Source organism: Schistocerca cancellata, chromosome 12, assembly GCF_023864275.1.
Source record: "Schistocerca cancellata isolate TAMUIC-IGC-003103 chromosome 12, iqSchCanc2.1, whole genome shotgun sequence".
Taxonomy (NCBI): Eukaryota; Metazoa; Arthropoda; class Insecta; order Orthoptera; family Acrididae; genus Schistocerca; species Schistocerca cancellata.
Genome location: NC_064637.1, coordinates 108,388,214 through 108,413,695, shown reverse-complemented (window position 1 = coordinate 108,413,695; position 25,482 = coordinate 108,388,214). Strand labels below are relative to the sequence as shown.

The following is a 25,482-nucleotide window of genomic DNA, read 5'->3' as shown; positions in this document are numbered from 1 at the left end:
TCACACAGAAGGTAGTTACTTGGCTGTTACAACCAAGTATTGTCAAAAATTAAAGTATAATAAATTTTCATTAAAATGGTCTACTGCACTTGTTCAGAAATTCATGGATGGAATAGATGGAGTTGGCCACCAGAAATTCTTTTAAATTATGTTTAAATTGTGCCTTGTCTGAAACTAAACTGTTAATGGTTGCTGGTAACTTACTGAAAATATGCATTGCTGAATACTGGACTCCTTTCTGGGCAAGAGTAAGCTTTATGTCTATTGCTCTGATCCCTAGTATTGATACTGTGTACTAAGCAATTAGTTGGAAAAAAGAGATGTATTATTTACAACAAACTTAATTAAGGAATAAATGTACTGAGAAGCTGTGGTTAGTATCGCCAATTCTTTGAATAGGTTTCGACATGATGTTCTTGGATTTACACTACACATTACTCTTATTATACGCTTCTGTACTCTAAAATATTTTTCTCAGTTTGTGGAGATACCCCAAAATATGATACCGTATGAAATAATGGAGTGAAAATTAGCAAAATATGCCAGTTATTTTATATTTATATGTCCTATGTCTGACATCATTCACATTGCAAACACAGACTTTTTTTAGGTGCTTTAGCAGTTCGTTAGTATGTCGGTCCAACTAAATTTATCATCAATCCCAAGAATTTTACATTCTCAACTTTTCCTATTTCCATGTCATCATATTTTGTACACACACTAGAAGGAAATCTCTTGGAAGTTCTGAACTGCATATAGTGGGCCTTTTCAAAGTTTAATGCCAGTGAACTGGCTATGAACCACTTATTAATGTCAGTAAAAATTTGATTAGCTGCCCTTTCTAAATTTATTTTTGATTTACTATTTATTGCAATGTTTGTATCACCTGCAAATAAGACAAACTTGGCGTCTGGTAATGTAACAGATGCCTGGTCATTAATATATACACAAGAAAAAGTAGTGGACCTAGTATGGAACCTTGAGGAACACCACATGTAATTTCTTCCCAGTCAGATGATGTCTGATTGCCTACTGCTGAAGTGCTACGTAACGACACCCTTTGCAACACTACCAGTGATGCCATAATATTTTAATTTACTTAAAACAATGCTGAGATTCACACAGTCAAAAGCCCAGGGTGTAGAATATCGTCGACATAGACATTTTCTGTAAGGTTGGTGAGCATGACAACCAAAGGAGTACTGCTATGAAGAGAAATGGCACCCCAGACCATTTTTTGTTGTTCTCCAGTGTTATTTGTAGGATTTACTCCGATGTCCTTCTGAAGTTTCTACCTTCAACCATGAGACTTATTCCGTGATAGCTTTGAAAGCTTAATGTTCTGACATATGAGAAGCAGAGCACGCACGCTCAAATCAGCGATATACTATAAATAAATGAATGACGAATCCTTAAAAAGAAAGCAAAGAATTGTTTTATCATAGTTCAATGTGGCAAAGTTTACTTTTTACGTAATGTCTTGAAAGGTAACATTGGAGTTACTCTAAAAAAAATATGGTGGCAATCATGAACCAATACGCAAAGACTTACTTACGAAAGCATTATGATTTAGTACAAGCGGACGTATCTCTAATCAGAGTGTGTAAATAACTGTTGTTTGTTTCCATAGTAACCAATACATCTTTGGCCTGAGACGACAACTGCTCTATAAAAATAATTCACTGAAGAACCTTTTATACATTTTGGAATGCGTAAGTGCTGTTATTAAGAAGTAGGATTAATTAACTAATAATTTTGTGCCAAGTACAATGTTGTTATTATCCGAATAACGAGTTAATTGGTGTCAATATTACGTCGTATGTACGTTAACCTCAGTTATGCGTTGTTTGTGGATTCATATGTCCTGAAAACGGGTTGTGCTTTCTTTTTCAGAAGTAAAGAATTTTTACAACTGTAGCGGATTTTATCATTGCCTCTAGCATGGCTCAGACAAATTGTTTTTAAACAAGCTCCTTTGTAGAATGACTGTATTACCCCAGTGCTACCAACGTAAGTTTTACCTACGATTGAGCCTATGTTATCAATCCATTTCATGTCTTTAAAGATTGTTACATCCAGTATGTACGAGTTGACGATCTTAGTCTCGACTCATTGATATTTTCTACATCTACATCTACATGGTTACTCTGCAATTCACACTGAAGTGTCTGGCAGAGGGTTCATCGAACCATTTTCATACTACCTCTCTATCATTACACTCTCGAATGGCGCGTGGGAAAAAGTAACACCTAAATCTTTCCTTTCGAGCTCTGATTTCCCTTATTTTATTGTGATGATCATTTCTCCCTACGTAGGTGGGTGTCAACAAAATATAGTCGCATTCGGCAGAGAAAGTTGGTGATTGAAATTTCGTAAATACCGTTAGATCTCGCCGCAAAGAAGACCGCCTTTGTTTCAGTGACTGCCACCCCAATTCACGCATCATAACAGTGACACTCTTACCCCTGCTGCGCGATAACATGAAACGATCTGCCCCTCTTTGCACCTTTTTGATGTCCTCCATCAATCCTACCTGGTAAGGATCCCACACCGCGCAGCAATATTGCAGAAGAGGACGGACAAGTGTAATGTAGGCTCTCTCTTTAGTGGGTTTGTCGCATCTTCTAAATGTCCTGCCAACAAAGCGCAGTCTTTGTTTCGCCTTCACAACAATATTATCTATAAGATCTTTCCAATTTAAGTTGCTCCTAATTGTAATTCCTAGTTATTTGGTCGAACTGACAGCCCTTAGATTTGTGCGATTTATCGTATACCCAAAATTTATCGGATTTCTTTTAGTACTCATGTGGATGACCTCGCACTTTTCTTTGTTTAGTGCCACTTATCGCACCATACAGAAATTCTCTCTAGATCATTTCGTAATTGGAATTGATCGTATGACGATTTTACTAGACGGTAAATAACAGCGTCATCTGCAAACAATCTAAGGGGGCTGCTCAGATTATCACCTAGATCATTTATGTAAATCAGGAACAGCAGAGGGTTTATGAGACTATCTTGCGGAACGCCAGATATCACTTCTGTTTTACTCGATGATTTACCGTCTATCACTACGAACTGTGACCTCTCTGAGAGGAAACCACGAATCCAGTTACACAACTGAGACGGTACTCCATATGAACGCAATTTGATTAATAGCCTTCTGGGAATTTAGGAATATGGAATCGATCTGAGATCCCTTGTCGACAGCACTCATTACTTCATAGGAATAAAGAGCTAGCTGTGTTGCAGGAGAACGATATTTTCTGAATTCGTGTTGGTTATGTATCAATAAGTCATTTTCTTCAAGGTGATTCATAACGTTCGAATACAGTATATGCTGCAAAATCCTACTGCAAATTGAGTCAGTGACATGGGTGTGTAATTCAGAGGGTTACTCCTATTTCCTTTCTTGAATGTTGGTGTGAGCTGTGCTACTTTCCAGTCTTTAGGAACAGACCTTTCGTCAGGTGAGCGGTTGTGTACAATTGCTAAGAAAGGCATTATTGTGTCTGCATAATCTGAAAGGAACCTGATAGGTATACCATCTGGACCGAAAGACTTGCTTTTCTTAAGTGATTTGAGTTGTTTCGCAACACCTAAGATATCTAATTTGTTCACTCATGTTAACAACTGTTTTGGTTTCGAATTTGGGATATTTACTTCGTCTTCTTTCGTGAAGGAGTTACGGAAAACTATATTTTAGTCATTTGTTTCTTCTTTGTTTCGTTTCTTAAAGTGCACAGTTTTAATTTCTCTTCATTTAAAGCAAATTGTTCACATTGGGACGATTTTGAAATTTTGCAACGATCTAATTGAATATCGATGCAACTTGTAGTTTGCAAGAATAGACTATCTGATAGGAGACGCAGAATTGCCGATATGCTTCATTAATACCGCTACAAGGGCCAGTCGGAACGCAATGCACTGTTTGCTTATTTTCATTTCTGTTTTACAATAAAAGGAAAAGCTTTATATACAGGACGACAGCTATTACATTCCAGATTAAATTTTCTATTTATCACTTTAACAACCATCTATGCCCGCACTTCTTTTCCTTGAAACAAGATCTGTGTGGTGAAAATAATGATCCTGCTTCTTCTGCCACTGGCGAACAGTCTTTCAAGGTCTCAACGTCTTTGAAGTATGTCCAGTATAAAGAAATTCCAATGTCTGCCAAATTCGAGCAATGAGCGATTTCGTTGGTAAGAAATGAAAAATTCGAACGCGTGTCTCCTTCTTGGTAGGCATATCAATTAACCATGTATGGCACCTCGGCACAGTGGTTAGACAGAGCTTCACGGACCACCCAAGAACACCTTCCACTTCACTGCAAATTCCTATTTGCCTCACACTATCGAAGTAGCTTCCCTTAGCCCTTTTCCCTTACTTTGGTCATCGCATCACATGAAATCCCGCACGAGGTCTGGCGAAGATTGCACGTTAACCTTCATGGAGCATATTAACCTAAACTACTGGCCATTAAAATTGCTACAGCACGAAGATGACGTGCTACAGACGCGAAATTTAACCGACGGGAAGAAGATGCTTTTCAGAGCATTCACACAAGGTTGGCGCCGGTGGCGACGCCTACAACGTGCTGACATGAGGGAAGTTTCCAACCGAATTCTCATACACAAACAGCAGTTGACCGGCGTTGCCTGGTGAAATGTTGTGATGCCTCGTGTAAGGAAGAGGAATGCGTACCATCACATTTCCAACTTTGATAAAGGTCGGCTTGTAGCCTATCACGATTACGGTTTATCGTATCGCGACATTGCTGCTCGCGTTGGTCGAGATCCAATGACTGTTAGCAGAATATGGAATCGGCGGTTTCAGGATGGTAATACGGAACACCGTGCTGGATCCCAACGGCCTCGTATCACTAGCAGTCGAGACGACAGGCATCTTATCCGCATGGCTGTAACGGATCGTGCAGCCACGTCTCGATCCCTGAGTCAACAGGTGGGGACGTTTGCAAGACATCAACCATCTGCACGGACAGTTCGACGACGTTTGCAGCAGCATGGACTATCAGCTCGGAGACCATGACTGCGGTTACCCTTGACGCTGCATCACAGACAGGAGGGCCTGCGATGGTGTACTCAACGACGAACCTGGCTGCACGAATGGCAAAACGTCACTTTTTCTGATGAATCGAGGTTCTGTTTACAGCATTATGATCGTCGCATCCGTGTTTGGCGACATCGCGGTGAACGCAGATTGGAATCGTGTATTCGTCATCGCCATACTGGCGTATCACCCGGCGTGATGGTATGAGGTGTCTCTGGTTACACGTCTCGGTCACCTCTTGTTCGCACTGACAGCACGCTGAATAGTGGACGTTACATTTCAGATGTGTTACGACCCGTGGCTCTACCCTTCGTTCGATCCCTGCGAAACCCTACATTTCAGCAGGACATTGCACGACCGCATATTGCAGGTCCTGTACGGGCCTTTCTCTATACAGACAATGTTCGACTGCTGCCCCAGCGTGATGGCATAGGGAGCAATTGGTTACACGTCTCGGTGACCTCTTCTTCGCATTGACGGCACTTTGAACAATGGACGTTACATTTCAGATATGTTACGACCCGTGGCTCTACCCTTCATTTGATCCCTGGGAAAGCCTACATTTCATCAGGATAATGCAGGTCCTGTACAGGCCTTTCTGGATACAGAAATGTTCGACTGCTGTCCTGGCCAGCACATTTCCCAGATCTCTCAGCAATTGAAAAGTCTGGTGAATGGTGGCCGATAAACTGTCTCGTGACAAACGCCTGTCACTACTCTTGACGAACTGTGGTATCGTGTTGAAGCTGCATGGGTAGCTGTACCTGTATACGCCATCCAAGTTTTGTTTGACTCAATGCCCATGCGTGTCAAGGCGGTTATTACGGCCAGAGGAGGTTGTTCCGGGTACTGAATTCTCAGGATCTATGCACCCAAATTGCGTGAAAATGTAATCACATGTCAGTTCTAGTAATATTTGTCCAATGGATATCCGTTTATTATCTGCATTTCTTCTTGGTGTAGCAATTTTATTGGCCATTAGTGTATATGAGGGGTGTCTATTCTCTCGGACATGTCCGAAAGAACAGACACAACTCTTATAGGTTAAGATGGATGTCCGCTGGTGCAATGGTGGATGATTCGATCTCCATACTGGATGTCGAGTGACGTCACAGCAGTCGCTGTCTGGGCATCTTGCTACGCTTTGCAACACGCAACTATGTTCGCCCTTCCTACTCTACGGCGACGAACCCATTTTGCTGCGGTGCTGACGTCCACCGTAACGTCTCGAAACACCTGCTTCAGCCTTTCAAGAAAACGACTGACCATTTCACCTTCTGAAGTAAGAAATTCAACTGCTGAACGCTGTTTTATACATACATCAGTGTCGGCTATTTTTTAAACATAAACAGTGCTGTCATCTGTTGATACAGGACGTTGTTAGAAGAGTGGGTTGTAGAAGAAAATTTCCGGAAGTGCGCCAAATTCATGAATCCTGAGTTACCGTGACGGAGAAAAAGGGTAGGAGAAATTGCTTTGCGCTTGCTGCTGCTGTTGCCTTTGTTTACACTTACCTTCTCCCCGCTGTCGGAGGGCAGGTAGAAGGTGAGCACGGTGAGGAAGGAGATGCCCATGCACGGGATGATGATGTTCACCGTGTAGAAGAGCGTCTTGCGGCGCATCGTGATGTTGAACGTGATGTCGAGGTAGGGCTCGTCGCAGCACGTGTAGAACTTCTCGTTCCTGTAAGCGAACAGTCGATGTCACGGTCAGCAGTGCACGGGACCCAGTAGTTGGCAGGTGCCCATTTCGTGACACTGAAACTACTGCTAATATTTGCAACAAATCTTAGTTGTGGGATGACCGAAAAAGAGTGCACAGAGTAAACGGGGCAAAATGTTGCGTGTACATCATAAAACGAAGATTGGAACGTTTCCAGGGGCAACAACGTACAAAATGGTTCAAATGGCTCTGAGCCCTATGGGGTTTAACTTGAGAGGTCATCAGTCCCCTAGAACTTAGAGCAACTTAAACCTAACTAACCTAAGGCCATCACACACATCCATGTCCGAGGCAGGAGTCGAACCTGCGACCGTAGCGGTCGCGCGGTTCCAGACTGTAGCGCCTACAACTGCTCGGCCACCCTGGCTGGCTACACTGCCATACAGACGCAAGGCGATAGAATATAAATGTCGCTTGCATTACATATTAATTTCATGTACCTACCTTATCTCTGTGCAAATGGGCCTTCCCTTCCCTCATCAGCCGCGCTTAGTGGCCCCACGGTCTAAACCGCCATGTCACGGATTGCGTGGCCCCTTCCACCGGACGTTCGAGTCCTCCCTTGGGCATCGGCGTGTGTGTTGTTCTTAGCATAAGTTAGTGTCTGTTTAAGGAGTGTGTAAGTATAGGGACCGATGACCTCAGCAGTTTGGTCCCTTAGGAATTCACACACACATCGTCACACATTAGACGCATGTGAAGTTACGAGAAGAAAATCAAATGGTTCAAATGCCTCTCAGTACTATGGGACTTAACATCTGATGTCATCAGTCCCCTAGAACTTAGAGCTACTTAAACCTAACTAACCTAAGGACATCACACACATCCATGCCCGAGGCAGGACTCGAACCAGCGACCGTAGCAGCAGCGCAATTCCGGACTGAAGCGCCTATAAACTCTCGGCCACCGCGGCAGGCACGAGAGACAGGCCGTGTGGCGTACGTCACAGCACGTGACTTTACGGGTCTTACGACTGCCAGAAGCCGTGTCTGGCTGCGAGCGAGTAACTATTTCAGACGAATTTAGTAGTTCTTGTGTAAGACGTCGTTGTCTCCTGACCTTCATAGCAGACAGCGTTCACTGGAGGGAAAGGAGGAACGACCCCGCGTTCGGCTTAAAAGCAAACTCCGCTACATTATGTGGGAGCGGCCAGCCTACGAATTCTTTACACATAGCACGCAGTTTCAGAGATTTTCACAGGGAGACAGCAAACGCCAAACGCCGATACTACAGTAATTACGTCCACATGCTAACACCTTTTTGTTGGTCTTTTTCACTGACGCACATGTACATTACCATGAGGGGTGAGGTACACGTACGCACGTGGTTTCCGTTTTCAATTACGGAGTGGAGTAGAATGTGTCCCACTGGAAACCCGTCGACGTATGTGGTATCAGCATGATGGTGCACCTGCACATTCCTTCAATTAACACTAGGCTGACCCATGACAGGATGTTCGACGGGCGTTTCATAAGACTTGGAGGACGCATAAATTGGCCAGCCCGTTCTCCTGATCTTACACCTCTGGACTTCTTTCTCTGGTGTACGTTAAAGGAGAATGTGTACCGTGATGTGCCTACAACCCCAGAGGATATGAAACAACCTATTGTGGCAGCCTGCAGCGACAGTACACCAGATGTAATGCGGCGTGTACGACATTAATTACGCCAGATATTGCAATTGTGTGCAGCAAATGACGGCCACTACATGGAACATCTATTGGCCAGACATGTCGGGACACACTCTATTCCACTCCGTAATTAAAAACGGAAACCACGTGTGTACGTGTACCTCACCCCTCATGGTAATGTACTTGTGCGTCAGTGAGAAAGACCAATAAAATGGTGTTAGCATGTGGACGTAGCGTGCTGTTCCAGTCTCTTCTGTACCTAAGGTCCATCACCGTTCCCTTTGGATCCCTACGTAATTCGGTGCTCTCCGATACACACGATCGAACAGCGGAGGAGTGGTACTCAAGCGTCAACTTTAGGTTACAATAATTAACATTTTACAATGCAACAAACGGCACTGATTACGTATTTGTTTATATGTTCAGATGTGCTAACAAAACTAACGTGGTTCCATTTAAAAAAGTAGGTTTGTGTTAAAAAACATACTTCCGTGAATTTTTTTATGGTTTGTATTAACCAATTACACTAGCCCCTCTCCTCATGTTCGGTCTGTGGAATCGATTCGTCAGTATTTGATGTGGTTTACGAAATATATCCAGCGGTAACGTTAGGTGACTCACCCTGTATATGTAGGGGCCCCAAATTACCCGCTGCGTCCTACGACACTGCCGTCACCTTTATCACAAATATCTGTTTTTCGTTTCAGGTATAACTGAAGTTACGCTTTCTCTCCGAACTGGCCACATTTTCGCGAACCGGAAAGCTGCCAATGGCGAATAATTCAAAGCAGGAGCATGAATGAGGACGGATACTCATAAAATTTTAATTATTATACTGAGAAGATAGCTATGCGAGATTGAATTTTTCTTATCTTGTAGCTAGGTGTCTCCAGCCCTCTTACACACTGAAATACTCCCGCCCCAGTACCTCACCATGCCGCTCAGGATGCAAAACAGAACGGGGCAGTCCAGTGGTAAAACGGACTACCACGCTGTGCAACGTTCTGTTCGTTTGAAGGACAGCAACGCTGCAGCGATCTGTGGTGAGCTGTTCGAAGTGTAGGGCAGTAATGCACTGTGAAATGAAACATTGTTGAGGTGCTGCAGTAGCGAAGGGCCAACTCGGGTTTGCGCCAAACCGGGTTAAACTGAGCTGAGACGAAAAATCTGAGATAACATTCAACGTTGTTCTCTCTCTCCCCCTCTCCCCCCCTCCCCCTCCTCTCTCTCTCGCTCAGCTTACGATTCAGTTCAGTTATCCAATTCGAGCTTCGCTGTTCCCCAATCGGTGATTGCTTGCACAGAGACGAGCGTGATGGATGCTACATAGGGAGCAGTTTTTGGCTTTTTGGCTTAAAATTCTGAAGATAGACTTGTGAAAATCGTGAAATATGCAATACAGATTTTGACAGCTATCGGCCGATCGTAAGGTAGCCAGACAGTTGTTCATGATTATGTCTGAATACTGCACTACAAGCAGCAGTATCCGGTCTTTCGGCTTGAAACTTGGAAAATTCAAATAATAAGCCGCGCGGGATTAGCCGAGCGGTCCAGGGCGATGCAGTCATGGGCTGTGCGGCTGGTCCCGGCGGAGGTTCGAGTCCTCCCTCGGGCATGGGTGTGTGTGTTTGTCCTTAGGATTATTTAGGTTAAGTAGTGTGTAAGCTTTGCGACTGATGACCTTAGCAGTTAAGTCCAATAAGATTTCACACACACACACACACACACACACACACACACACACTCAAATAATAAATTTAGGCGACCATTGGTCGATCGTAATCCAACCACCAGGTTAGCCGAGAGCGCTAATGCGCTGCTTCCTGGACGCGGGCAGGCGCGCCAGCCCCGGATCGAATCCGCCCGCCGGATTAACGACGAGGGTCCGTGACCCAGTCAGTCTGGATGTGGTATTTAGGCGGTTTTCCACATTACACTAGCTGAATACTGGGCTGGTCCCCATGTCCCACCTCAGTTACACGCCTCACAGACATCTGAAACACATTCGCACTATTTCATGATTTACACTAGACGCAGACAGTTGGGGTACACTGATTCCATCCTGGCGGGGGGGGAGGGGGGGGGGTACGGTGTGGCGGCAGGAAGAGCATCCGGCCTCACCTTCCAATCAACCTTGCCAAATTCGATTGTAACCACGCCGACCCTGCGAAAACTGCGGGACAAAGGCGTAAGCAAAAGAAAGATTGGTCATCGTAAGGCAGGCAAAGCACGACCACGAGCATGATTGCATACCTTGCCACAGGCCGCAAACATGGGTCTTTTCTTTTGAAATTTTCGAAATAGACTTGTCAACCATCCGAAGCTTGCTGCATAGATTTTTGACAGCTATCGGGCGATTGTGAGGTGGCAAAATTTCTGTTCACGAGTATGACTGCGCCTCACGGAAGAGGCCACAGTTTTAGATATTTCGCTTTGGAATTTTGAAAACGTCCGAAGTTTACAGTCCTGCCTTTACTGGGAGGAATAATGCTACAAAAATTATCTGAAGCCACCCGTCAATCACCACAAATGATGTCATCGACTCGCCGAATGTCGTGCGGAGTCACTGCAGTCACTGGTCTGCCACTCCACATTTCGTCAGCTGATGGTGTTTGTTCATCAGCTTCATTGCAGCTACAAACTCATCGCCTAACAGTGCTGATATCACTGCTGCAACTTACACATGTTTCAGTCTTTCAAGTACAACAACAGGCGTTTCACCTTCTGCGTTCAAGAATTCTACCACAGATCGCTGTTTTTTTTCCTTTTTTTCTTTTTTTTGTTTTTTTGAGGGCGCTCAACTACTAAGGTCATTAGCGCGCGGTCACAAACGTCGGTGCACTAATAGCATAGAAAAACGCAAGGGGGCAACGTACTTACAAAGACACAGAGAAACAAAATAAAAGAGTTAGATCTTTTTAGACAAGTCCGTCAGTGTAATAAAACGAAGGACACGAGCAGCTGCTCGAGCGTCATCAGCTAAAAGTTCCTGTAAGGTAGATGGAAGACACAGGACAATATGTGAGTGAATAAAACGGGGACGGGACAAAAGAATACGGCGCACCGTCAATGGATGACCACAGGGGCACTGCAGGGCGGGGTCACCGAACAACAGGTAGCGGTGGCTAAATCGGCAATACCCAATCCGCAACCTGGCCAAAATGACCTCCTCTCGCCGGGAAGGGCGCGAGGAGGTCGTCCGAGCCATCAGGATCGGTTTGATGGCCCGAAGCTTATGTTCATGGAGAGAGGACCAAGCCTCGTGCCACAATGATGAAATGCGCCGACAAAGAATCTCACTAACATCAGTTGATGGGACACAAAAGGAAGATGTCCGAGGCAGGAGGGCAGCAGCCTTGGCCGCAGCATCAGCAACTTCGTTCCCAGACTGTCTAGTACGAACACCGATGTCGGCCATTTGGAAGTGACAGTGGTACTGGCATTTGTTGATGCAGAAGGTTACTACTGCAGTGCTCTGGACAAGAAGCTTTGCCCAATAACGCCAAAATGAAATTTTTCATTTTTTCAATTAAGGAGAAAAAACTGGAGGCCTTGCTTTTTGACTGACCCTCGTACCACCCCTAAGTTGTGGTAAAAGATGGAATGTGCAACAGAGCAGAGTAAAGTGTGCGGAATGGCCGTAATGTAACAGGTTACTGACCTGACTGCAGGCACCTCCAGGATGTCCCACTCGACGGACATGTAGAACTCGGACAAGTCGACGCCCACTTCCACGACGTTGGAGCCCGCCTGCTCGTCCATGTGCCGCAGGTCCACCTGCGGAAGGGAAGGAGCCAGGCCGTCAGCGCGCTCGTCGCTACTCACACTGACGCAGACGCCGCGCGGGCAGGCGCAGCCGCCCGGGACCCTGGGATGCCGAGCTGGTGCACAGGGAACCCCTCGCTGGTTTCACTGGAATGCGTCTGTGGAAATCTCCAAGCCTCGTGGAGAGATGGAAGGCGGAAGCTCCAATGCTGTACTCTTGTTGGGATTGCGTTGTTTGGGGAAAAAGACCAAACAGCGAGGTCATCAGTCTCATCGGATTAGGGAAGGATGGGGAAGGAATATCTTCTGGTAAACCTTCCGGGATGTAAGGTCGTGGTCCATGAAACTCTTCAGCTCCTAACGTTTCGTCCAGAGCTGCGCTGGAGGAGAAACACCCCTCTGAAGATGTCCAGCGCAGCTCTGGACGAAACGTTAGGAGCTGAAGAGTTTCATGGACCACGACCTTACATCCCGGAAGGTTTACCAGAAGATATGTCATCCGGTTGTGAAAGCTTTCATACTATGACGAGGAAGGAAGTCGGCCGTGCCCTTTCAAAGGAACCATCCTGGAGCGATTTAGTGAAACCACGGAAAATCTAAAGCAGGATGGCCAGACGCATAATTGAACCATCGTCCTCCCAAATGCGAGTCCAGTGTGCTAACCACTGCGCCACGTCGCTCAGTTACTGTACTCTGATCGAGGCCTACTTCACACAGACCCAATAATGCCAACCTGCTGCTTCTGATGCGCTGTCGACTGCCTTGCAGCAACCTAATCGAAGACACATTGTTGACAAGTCGTTGGTAGCCCAGCCTTTTTCAGGTGTATGGGTAAATGAGCATGTTAAAATCCCTGAAACTACTATGATGTCCTCAAGTTTATTCTTGGCCAGTGTCTCACTGACAGACAAAAGAAATGAATCACCATGAAGAAACAGTCGAGTGACAATGTCAGTACACAAACTCATCATTGGCGGCAATGTAAATGATTAGCGCTACAGATCTCTGAAACAGGTAGAAGGGTCACTGAAGTGCATTCGTGTTGTTCCCCTTCAGTGTCTTTACTGGGCCTGGCAATATATACAAGGGGTGTGATCACTCTGAAGGACTTGGACATGCCGCATAATTGTATGAGACGATCAACACTTGATAGCATCTGAAATGGGCCTCATTGTGGATCTCAATTTTGCCTGCTGCTCAAATCGTGGAACATTCAGATCAGACTGCATGAGAACGTGAGGGCAGCCATACTTGCTGTCAAGGTTCTGGTCCACCACGTCTGAGCACCACAAGGAAGGGTCACCATATTGTGCAGTAAGCACATCGTAGCCCCTTCACATCCAAGAACAAGTAATGAACTCCATACGATGTTCTGTGTCATCCTGCAAAATAGTTCAGACACTACCTGCAGTCGATTACTGTCCTATGTCCAACCTGGGGTTAACAACACAAGACAGATGGCTGTGTTTGGAGTGAGTGTTCAGTGATGAATCGCGGTTTTGCAACACCTGAGACAACCATGTGTGACGAGCCTAGTCTTGTGGCGACCTTGGGAGAGGTCCTATTCTTCCAAAGTTTTAGAGAGAGGTAATGGTGTTACTCCTGGCGACGTGCGGGGAGCCATTGGGTATTAACTCACGTTACAGATGGTGGTATTTTAACAGGACAACGCTCGTCCACACATGGGACTTGTGTCTATGAAGTGTCTGCATGATATTGAGGTACTCTTGTGTCCCCATTAGAAGACGTGTGGTACTACCTCAGATGTCAACCCCACCCCATTGCCAGTACTGACCATGTAAAACACAGTTACAACAGTAGTGGGCCAGCTTGCCACAGGAGACGATGGCCTTACGACAGCCTACCCAACCAGTCAATGCATGCATCCAGGGGAGAGGGGGCTGCAACTCCATGCTGGTAAGTGGGTGCATACTGCCACATTTGCAAATTTGACCCGACTTTGAAAACACTGAAATAACATCATATAGCCATACAATAGGTGATGTTTCAGTTCGTTTTCTCCTCCACTTCTAGGTGCTACACATGTTTCGAAAGACAGTGTGCACCTTTGCACAGCCATTTTATTCCTTATGTTGTGGTCCCGTTTTGTGTTGATGTGGTAGTGTCTTCATTATACAGATAGACTCCTGAAAGTGGCTATATAAGTCTGAGCTAGTTGCATAGCCAAGAATAGTTCCAATCATTCCACAAGGAAGGAGGTACATGGCTCGTGTTGTCTGTAGTTCAAACATGCCTAGACGGTCAATACTGCGGTTCGATCGCGTCCGCATTGTTACTTTGTGTCATGAAGGACTCAGCAAGGGAAGTGTCCAGGCGTCTCGGAGTGAACCAAAGCTATGTTGTACAGACATGGACGAGATAAAAAGAGACAGGAATTGTCGATGACATGCCTCGCGCAGGCCGCCCAAGGGCTACTACTGCAGTGGATGACCGCTACCTATGGATTATGGCTCGGAGTGACCCTGACAGCAACGCCACCATGTGGAATAATGCTTTTTGTGCAGCCACTGGACGTCGTGTTACGACTCAAACTGTGCACAATAAGCTGCATGATGCGCAACTTCACTCCCAACGTCCATGGCGAGGTCCATCCTTGCAACCACGACACCATGCCGTGTCGTACAGATGGGTCCAACAACATGCCGAATGGGCCGCTCAGGATTGGCATCACGTTCTCTTCACTGATGAGTGTCGCATGTGCCTTCAAACGGACAATCGTCGGAGACGTGTTTGGAGGCAATGTTGTCAGGCTGTACGTTTTAGACACACTGTCCAGTGAGTGCAGCAAGTTGGAGGTTCTCTGCTGTTTTTGGGTTGCATTATGTGGGCTGACGTACGCCGCTGGTGGTTATGGAATGCGCCATAATGGCTGTACGATACGTGAATGCAATCATCCGACCGATAGTGCAATCATATCGGCAGCATATTGGCGAGGTATTCGTCTTCATGGACGAGAATTCGCGCGGCTATCATGCACATCTTGTGAATGACTTTCTTCAGGATAACAACATCACTCGACTAGAGTGCTCAGCATGTTCTCCAGACATGAATCCTATCGAACATGACTGGGATAGAATGAAAAGGGCTGTTGGTGGACGACGTGCCATATTTCATATTTACAGGTTAAAAATAAGAATGGACTCAGTACTGATCCCTGTGGGACTCCGTATGTTACATTCCCCTATTCCAAGGTCAATTAACGCCAGGAGACCCTCAGCTTTCTGTTCTGAAAGAGAGATGCCACCAATGTTGTAATATTTTAGTTTCCCATAAAGAATTTGAGTCCCACGATCAAAGAGTTTGACATGGTCACAAAACATACCAACAGGATAATTTCTCTTGCTTACTCTCCCATAACTTTGTTTTTAAGGTCTTATATTGATTTTTTTGAAGATAATGTTTTACAATAAAGGAATGAAGAGGCAGCTATCAAGTTTTGCTTAATTAAATCACTTAATTATGAAGGTTTATTAGAATTATACTGACAAATTTTCAAACAATGGTGAAGGTAATTTTATGAATATTTCACTGTTGACAACTCTTGGTCTCCGAGCGTCCATTCAAGGAGAAGTAGTGGTTGGAAGAGACAGAAAGGCACAATCAGGTGCTCCCTATCACTTTTCTAGTAGGTGACCATGTGACATGATTATCCATGTAACTTGTGATAATGAGAATGAATGTCTGGAATTTAATGATGTGAATTTGAAAAGTTATAAGGTAAGGTGAAGTTAGTGAAACAAGCCCATGAATGGGCTATTGGTGTTGCTATAGGTAGAGCTCAGTCTTTCGTCACCACTTCACTGGGAGAGGGAGGGTGGTGGGCCTTTTGCCCATGGGAAATGTCCCTACTACCTATGTGATAGTAGGCTGAATGCATGTGGGGCGAGCGGGGAGTGCCTGGAACGAGGAAAAATCTTTACACGCTACTGATCCCAGGACCAACAGCGCCCCAGTCTAATGCCCTGCCTGCTGGACCACCATGGTCACCGAATCTAAATATGTAGGTGTGTGCATCCCATCATGACACAGGAACTGCTAATACAGTTTCCTTCACTTATCGGTTAACACCAGCAGAACTTTACAATGAGATGAGACACACTTAGCGCCTCTTTTTGTGGGAATATTGGTGGGAAATTGTTGACACATTAGCATATGGTTGGTAAGTGTGTAACTTACTATCCGAGAATACATTCTTAGGGGGTTTCTGGAGCATGATTGAGGTGAAATGCGAGAATAACTGAACATGGACCATATTAGGATCGAATCCACAGTTTCCAGGGGTTTGATTAGTGACAGTCATGAAGAAATTTCACTCTAAGAGATATGTGGGGGTTGGGTTGGGCTGAACTAAATAACAACTGGGGGATGTGCTTGTTAAATGAATAACTCAAGTTAGCCGCAGGGGGAAGGAGTGTGGCCACATGTAGTGCAATCTACTTACGCAATCAAAATGGTAGAATGGTTTACAAATTACGACGAAACAACATGCATAGATCCTCAGAAATCAGTACCCAGAACAACCAACTCTGGCTTTAATAGCGGCCGTGATACGCCTGGGCATTGAGTCAAACAGAGCATGGATGGCGTGTACAGGTAAAGCTGCCCATGCAGCTTCAACACGATACCACAGTTCAGCAAGAGTAGTGACTGGCGTATTGTGACGAGCCAATTGCTCGGCCACCATTGACCAGATGTTTTCAATTGGTGAGAGGTCTGGAGAATGTGCTGGCCAGGGCAGCAGTCGAACATTTTCCGTATCCAGAAAGGTCCGTACAGAACCTGCAACATGCGGTTGTGCATTATCCTGCTGAAATGTAGGGACCGAATGAAGGGTAGAGCCACGGGTGGTAACACACATGAAATGTAACGTCCACTGTTCAAAGTGCTGTCAATGCGAACAAGAGGTGACCGAGACCTCTAACCAATGGCACCCCATACCATCATGCCGGGTGATACGCCAGTATGGCGATGACGAATACACGCTTCCAATGTGCGTTCATCGCGATGTCGCTAAACACGGATGCGACCATCATGTTGCTGTAAACAGAACCCGGATTTATCCGAAAAAATGACGTTTTGCCATTCGTGCATTCAGGTTTGTCGTTGAGTACACCTTGGTAGGAGCTCCGGTCAGTGATGCAGCGTCAAGCGTAACCGCAGCCACGGTCTCCGAGCTGATAGTCTATGATGCTGCAAACGTCGTCGAACTGTTCGTGTATATGGTTGTGGTCTTGCAAACGTCCCCATCTGTTGACTCAGGGATCGAGACGCGGCTGCACGACCCGTTAAAGCGATGCGGATAAGATGCCTGTCATCTCGAGTGCAAGTGATACGAGGCCGTTGGGATCCAGCACGGCGTTCCGTATTACCCTCCTGAACCCACCGATTCCATATTCTGCTAACAATCATTGGATCTCGACCAACGCGAGCAGCAATGTCGCGATACGATAAACCGGAATCGCGATAGGCTACAATCCGACCTTTATCAAAGTCGGAAACGTGATGGTACGCATTTCTCCTCCTTACACGAGGCATCACAACAACGTTTCACCAGGCAACACCGGTCAGCTGTTGTTTGTGTATGAGAAATCGGTTGGAAACTTTCCTCGTGTCAGGACGTTGTAGGTGTCGCCACCGGCGCTAACCTTGTGTGAATGCTCTGAAAAGCTAATCATTTGCATATGACAGCATCTTCTTCCTGTCGGTTAAATTTCGCGTCTGTAGCACATCATCTTCGTGGTGTAACAATTTTAATGGCAAGTAGTGTAATATCACTGAGCGTGCTGACAGTGTGTAGAATGGGGAAGGCGCGCGATCTGTATGAGTTTGACAGAGGGCATATTCTAATGGCACTGAGGCTCGGCTCGAGCATTTCGGAAACCGTACGATTTGTTGGGTGCTGTGGTGAGGATCTTCAACGTGGCGAAACAAAGGTGGAACCATTCCCAGACGTAGTTGAGTTTGACGGCCACCCTTCATTACAGATGTAGGACGGCGTAGGTTGGGCAGGCTTATAAACCTGGACAGGCCTCGAATTGTGGCGCAGTTAACATCAACCTTTAATGCTGGATAGAGTGCAAGTTTGTCTGAACACACAGTGCACCGAACACTCATAACGTTGGGTGTCCCCAGCCGACAATCCATGCATGCGCCAATGTTGACAGCACGACACAGGTAACTACTACGACTGACGTTCGTTGACGTCCGGAAAGCGTTTGACTCGGTGCCCCACTGCAGACTCCTAACTAAGGTACGAGCATACGGGATTGGTTCCCAGATATGTGAGTGGCTCGAAGACTTCTTAAGTAATAGAACCCAGTACGTTGTCCTCGATGGTGAGTGTTCATCGGAGGTGAGGGTATCGTCTGGAGTGCCCCAGGGAAGTGTGGTAGGTCCACTGTTGTTTTCTATCTACATAAATGATCTTTTGGATAGGGTGGATAGCAATGTGCGGCTGATTGCTGATGATGCTGTGGTGTACGGGAAGGTGTCGTCGTTGAGTGACTGTAGGAGGATGCAAGATGACTTAGACAGGATTTGTCATTGGTGTAAAGAATGGCAGCTAACTCTAAATATAGATATATGTAAATTAATGCAGATGAATAGGAAAAAGAATCCCGTAATGTTTGAATACTCCATTAGTAGTGTAGCGAATGACACAGTCACGTCGATTAAATATTTGGACGTGACATTGCAGAGCGATATGAAGTCAGACAAGCATGTAATGCGGAAGGCGAATATTCGTCTTCGGTTCATTGGTAGAATTTTGGGAAGATGTGGTTCATCTGTAAAGGAGACTGCTTATAAAACACTAATACGACCTATTCCTGAGTACTGCTCGAGCGTTTGGGATCCCTATCAGATCAGATTGAGGGAGAACATAGAAGAAATTCAGAGGCGGGCTGCTAGATTTGTTACTGGTAGGTTTGATCATCACCCGAGTGTTACGGAAATGCTTCAGGAACTCGGGCGAGAATCTCTGGAGGAAAGGAGGCGTTCTTTTCGTGAGTCGCTACTGAGGAAATTTAGAGAACCAGCATTTGAGGCTGACTGCAGTACAATTTTACTGCCGCCAGCTTATATTTAGCGGAAAGACCACAAAGATAAGATAAGAGAGATTAGGGCTCGTACAGAGGCAGTCATTTTACCCTCGTTCTGTTTGGGAGTGGAACAGGGAGAGAATATGCTAGTAGTGCTATGAGGTATCCTCCACCACGCACCGTATGGTGGATTGCGGAGTATGTATGTAGATGTAGATGAAATGAGAACGTGAGTTGCCGCACAGGACGTTGGTGCAGTGTCAGAGCATTGCAAGGTCTGTTGAATACCGATACCTTCTTCATCACGCCAATGAGAGGGTGCGAATCAATTGTCTTTCTTGGGAGCAGCTGCTTGGCATGTGCGCTGCTCTATTATGCTCCGGGGAACATTCATGTGGGCATCCATGGGCTCAGTGGAGCCCGGGCAAGGCACATGTCGGTCAAGAAGACTCGTACACTGGTTGCAGACCACGCATATTGCTTCATGACTATCGCCTTTCCCGACGGTAGTTGCATTTTTCTACAAGAGAATGCACCGTGTCACAAGGCCTGGAGTGTGATGGAGTGGTTCGAAGAACACAGTGGCGAGTTCCATTTGATGTGCTGGCCCCCCAGCTCGGCAGATCTGAACACGATCGAACACATCTGGAATGAGACTGAACGCAGCATTAGAGCTCATGGCCCCCTACCCATGATTTACGGGAATTGGGTGAGTCATGTGTGTAGGTGCGGTGCCAGTTCCCTCCAGAGACGTAACAGTGCTTTATCGCTTCCATGGCATGATTCGTTGCTCCTGTTATCCGTGCCAAAGATAGACATACCGGTTATTATGTGGATGGTCATAATATTCTGGCTGACCAGTGTATATTATTCTTGTCAGCATATTACATGCATGAGCTGTTAAGCTGATTGCACGATAATTGTCGCGACTTGTCGGCTCTTGCAATCTTCGGAATTGTGTGGATGATGGATGCCTGTAAAGTTTTAATCATCACTTCGGAAAAATAAAATTCGTTAATGATTTTTTGTTTCAAGTGCTCTAGAAGACGAGGACGAGGTACTGGAAGAAGTAAAGCCGTGAGGACGGGGCGTGACTCGTGATTGGGTAGCTCAGTTGGTACAGCACTTGCCTGCGAAAGGCAAAGATCTCCAGTTCGAGTCTCGGTCCGGCACACAGTCTTAATCTGCCAGGCAGTTTCATATCAGCGCACATTCCGCTACAGAGTGAAAATCTCATTCTGGAAACATCCCCCAGGCTGTGGCTAAACCATGTCTCCACAATATCCTTTCTTTCAGTAGTGCTAGTTCTGCACGGTTCGCAGGAGAGCTTCTGTAAAGTTTGGAAGGTAGGAGACGATGTACTGGCAGAAGTAAAGCTGTGAGGACGGGGCGTGAGTCGTGCTTGGGTAGCTCATTTGGTAGTGCTCTTGCCTGCGGAAGGCAAATGTCCCGAGTTCGAGTCTCGGTCCGGCATACAGTTTTAATCTGCCAGGAAGTTTCATATCAGCGCACACTCCGCTGCAGAGTGAAAATCTGATTCTTGAAAGAATTTTTAGTTTGTTTGGAGATACATGCCTGTAATCCGGGTACACATCGAATTCACACGCTACAGTACCTCAGTACGCCGCTAGAAGAGCCAGATCAAAGTGGTACAACACGTTATACCTTCTGGTATTCCGTCTCGTGGTATTTGGACGAGAACAACGCCGGCAATAATCCGTCCCGAGTGTACGCTGACGGTGCACTAGTACGAGGTGCATTCAAGTTCTAAGGACTCCGATTTTTTTTCTAATTAACGACTCACCCGAAATCGATGAAACTTGCGTTACTTCTCGACGTAATCGCCCTGCAGACGTACACTTCTTTCACAACGCTGACGCCATGATTCCATGGCAGCGGCGAAGGCTTCTCTAGGAGTCTGTTTTGACCACTGGAAAATCGCTGAGGCAATAGCAGCACGGCTGGTGAATGTGCAGCCACGGAGAGTGTCTTTCATTGTTGCAAAAAGCCAAACGTCACTAGGAGCCTGGTCAGGTGAGTAGGGAGCATGAGGAATCACTTCAAAGTTGTTATCACGAAGAAACTGTTGCGTAACGTTAGCTCGATGTGCGGGTGCGTTGTCTTGGTGAAACAGCACACGCGCAGCCCTTCCCGGACGTTTTTGTTGCAGTGCAGGAAGGAATTTGTTCTTCAAAACATTTTCGTAGGATGCACCTGTTACCGTAGTGCCCTTTGGAACGCAATGGGTAAGGATTACGCCCTCGCTGTCCCAGAACATGGACACCATCATTTTTTCAGCACTAGCGGTTACCCGAAATTTTTTTGGAAGCGCTGAATCTGTGTGCTTCCATTGAGCTGACTGGCGCTTTGTTTCTGGATTGAAAAATGGCATCCACGCCTCTTTCATTGTCACAACCGACGAAAAGAAAGTCCCATATGTGCTGTCGTTGCGCGTCAACATTGCTGGGCAACATGCCACACGGGCAGCCATGTGGTCGTCCGTCAGCATTCGTGGCACCCACCTGGATGACACTTTTCAGGTCGTCATGCAGGATTGTGTGCACAGAACTCACAGAAATGCCAACTCTGGAGACGATCTGTTCAACAGTCATTCAGCGATCCCACAAAACAATTCTCTCCACTTTCTCGATCATGTCGTCAGACCGGCTTGTGCGAGCCCGAGGTTGTTTCGGTTTGTTGTCACACGATGTTCTGCCTTCGTTAAACTGTCGCACCCACGAATGCACTTTCGACACATCCATAATTCCATCACCACATGTCTCCTTCAACTGTCGATGAATTTCAATTGGTTTCACACCATGCAAATTCAGAAAACGAATGATTGCACGCTGTTCAAGTAAGGAAAACGTCGCCATTTTAAGTATTTAAAACAGTTCTCATTCTCGCCGCTGGCGGTAAAATTCCATCTGCCGTACGGTGCTGCCATCTCTGGGACGTATTGACAATGAACGCGGACTCATTTTAAAACAATGCGCATGTTTCTATCTCTTTCCAGTCGGGAGATAAACAATTGGCGGCCTTAGAACTTGAATGCACCTCGTAAGTGACATAATGGTTAGGTTGCACAGAGGCTTCCAGTGTGGGCAGGCTGATTTACAAAGAACGACGTGGCAAACCTCGTCTCTTCCGAATGACCAGGAGTCTTAAGAGCAGTGGAGGTCCTTGTGCTCCATGCCTGGCGAATGACAATCGAGGCGATAGTGGAGAAAGTGGAGAAGTTGCACAATATTTTGAATGTGACCGCCTACTGTGTTCTGCAGCTACGGACATCTGTTTAGTTAGCCCGCCGGACTAAGGCTGCAATTGAAATAGTGTCGATATATCCACTTAATCAAGATGACCTCTTTAGTCGCCTCACAACAGACGAGTATTGAGCGGATCAGTACAACCCCGAGACAGAGGAGCGAAGCAAGCTGTTCAGTCATACGAATTCACCACTGCAGCCAACATCTGGCTATGTGATGGTGAGCAGTTTTTGAGACTGACGCGGTGTGGGGTGCGATGTTAAAAGTTTATAATCATAAGAGGAAAACGGTCACAGGAACATACTACCAAAATCTCTTGATGAAGTTGCGTGAAACTGTAGAGTTAAAGCTCCCAGGGATCTGTCTCGTAGTGTGTGTTTTTGATCCACGAAACAGCTCCAGCTCATTCTGCACTGGGTACAGTCACACAGGCTGCTTCTTTAGGCTGTGAAATTTTGACTCAACCCTTTATTTTTCTGACACTGCACCTAGTTCCAAAAGATTGGAAAAGGGCACAGGTCATCCCCGTTTTCAAGAAGGGGCGTCGAACAGATGTGCAGAATTATAGACCTATACTTCTAACATCGCTCTGTTGTAGAATTTTAGAACACGTATTATGTTAGAGTATAATGACTTTTCTGGAGACTATTAATCTACTCTGTAGGAATCAGAATGGGTTTCGAAAAAGACGATCGTGTGAAACCCAGCCCGCGCTATTCGTCCACGAGACTCACAGAGCCATATACACAGGTTCCCAGGTAGATGCCGTGTTTATTGACTTCCGCAAGGCGTTTGATACAGTTCCCCACAGTCGTTTAATGAACAAAGTAAGAGCATATGGACTATCAGACCAATTGTGTGATTGGATTGATGAGTTCCTAGGTAACAGAACGCAGCGTGTCATTCTCAATTTCGAAGTAAGAGTGATTTCATGTGTGCTGCAGGGGAATGTCGTAGGACCGTTGCTATTCACAATATACATAAATGACCTTGTGGATGACATCGGAAGTTCACTGAGGCTTTTTGCGGATGATGCTGTAGTATATAGAGAGGTTGTAACAATGGAAAATTGTACTGAAATGCAGGAGGATCTGCAACGAATTGACGCATGGTGCAGGGAATGGCAATTGAATTACAATGTAGACAAGTGTAATGTGCTGCGAATAAATAGAAAGAAAGATCCTTTATCACTTAGCTACAATATACCAGGTCAGCAACTGGAAGCAGTTAATTCCATAAATTATCTGGGAGTAGGTATTAGGAGTGATCTAAAATGGAATGACCATATAAAATTAATCGTCGGTAAAGCAGACGGCAGACTGAGATTAATTGGAAGAATCCTAAGGAAATGCAGTCCGAAAACAAAGGAAGTAGGTTACAGTACACTTGTTCGCCCGCTGCTTGAATACTGCTCAGCAGTGTTGGATCCGTACCAGATAGGGTTGATAGAAGAGAGAGATAAGATCCATCGGAGAGCAGCAGCCTTCGTTAGAGGATCATTTAGTAATCGTGAAAGCGCTACGGAGATGATAGATAAACTCCAGTGGAAGACTCTGCAGGAGAGACGCTCAGTAGCTCGGTATGGGCTTTTGTTGAAGTTTCGAGAACATACCTTCACCGAGGAGTCAAGCAATATATTGCTCCCTCCTACGTATATCTCGCGAAGACACCATGAGGATAAAATCAGAGAGATTGGAGCCCACACAGAGGCATACCGACAATCTTTCTTTCCACGAATAATGCGAGTCTGGAATAGGAGAACCGATAGAGGTAGTCAATGTACCCTCCGCCACAAGTCAGGTGGTTTGTGGAATATGGCTGTAGATGTAGTTCCTTCTTTCTCTTTTGTTTTCGCATTTTCGGGATGACTAAACTGTGATCTTTGAGGTGGGATGTGTTGTCAACAGACAAATTGCAGAAATTTACAATCAAGTTCTTCTCGAAATCATCCATCATTTGGAAAGACGTGGCGGCCTCAGGGGTGAAAATGAAGGGATTGATAAACGCCGTGACCAAATTTGAAAATCGCAGCTTGAGTTTTTCGACGTGAATAATTAATACAAGGGGCAGTCAAATGAAAACCGAACGCCCACCACAATGGGATCATGGAATACTTCCATTCAAAAGTAATAAACCTCTATCCCAGTGGGACAAGAGGCTATAAGTTCCTGATTCGTAGAACAGTTGATGTATCCACAGCCACACCCTCACATGCACTTCCACTTTGGGTCGCCAACAGTTTGAAAATTACAAGTTAAAAGACCCGGGCTCTATGGAGGATTCTGCAGTGTTTCCCAACGAAATTGCTGCCACGTAGTCTTCGTTCAACTGGCAACGTTGGGTTGGGCGTTATCGTGCAACAAAATCATTCTGTCCAAAAGCATTCCTACCAGTTTTAACTTCACGGCGCGCCACAGTTCCTGCAAAGTGTCTTCATGGCGCTGTGCATTGATTGTGGACACACACTCGAGGTACTCCATGAACAAAGAGCCCCTGCACCGGAGGAGGAGGTCGTCGTGACCTTACTGGAACTTGAGTGAACAGCTTTGGATTCCTTTGGCGATGGAGATTTGGGATGGTCCACTGCTGACTTTGCCATTTGTGCTCGGCTGTCAGAGGGAATAATCCTATTGCATGATAACGCCTGCACGCCCCCCCCCCCCCCCACTCCCAACCAGACAAATGCTACACTGGATAGATTTAGTTCACAATCACTGTAATATCCTCCATACAGCCTGGATCTCCAACCGTGTGACTTTCACACCGTTCCCCACCTGAAGAAAGACAAGCATGGGTGTCAGTTTCATCTGGATGAGGAAGTGCAGTTGTGGATCTGTCAATGACTGACAGAGTTCGACGAAACAGGAACTGATCGTCTTCTTTACCAGTGGATACATGTCTTAATGTGTTTAGTGATTAATTTTGATTGGAACCATTCAATGATCCAGTTGTGGCGAGTGTTTTG

General features: G+C 45.8%; 1 protein-coding gene across 1 annotated transcript in view; it reads right to left on the bottom strand.

Moving 5' to 3' along the window:
- LOC126109762 (acetylcholine receptor subunit alpha-like) overlaps positions 1 to 25,482 on the bottom strand; it is a 681,242-nt gene that overhangs the window by 82,122 nt on the left and 573,638 nt on the right. The window contains exons 5-6 of the mRNA XM_049914813.1: positions 12,087 to 12,202; positions 6,588 to 6,756 (exon numbers count right to left, since the gene is read on the bottom strand). Coding sequence (XP_049770770.1) covers positions 6,588 to 6,756; positions 12,087 to 12,202 — 285 coding nt within the window. The remainder of the gene's footprint in view (positions 1 to 6,587; positions 6,757 to 12,086; positions 12,203 to 25,482) is intronic.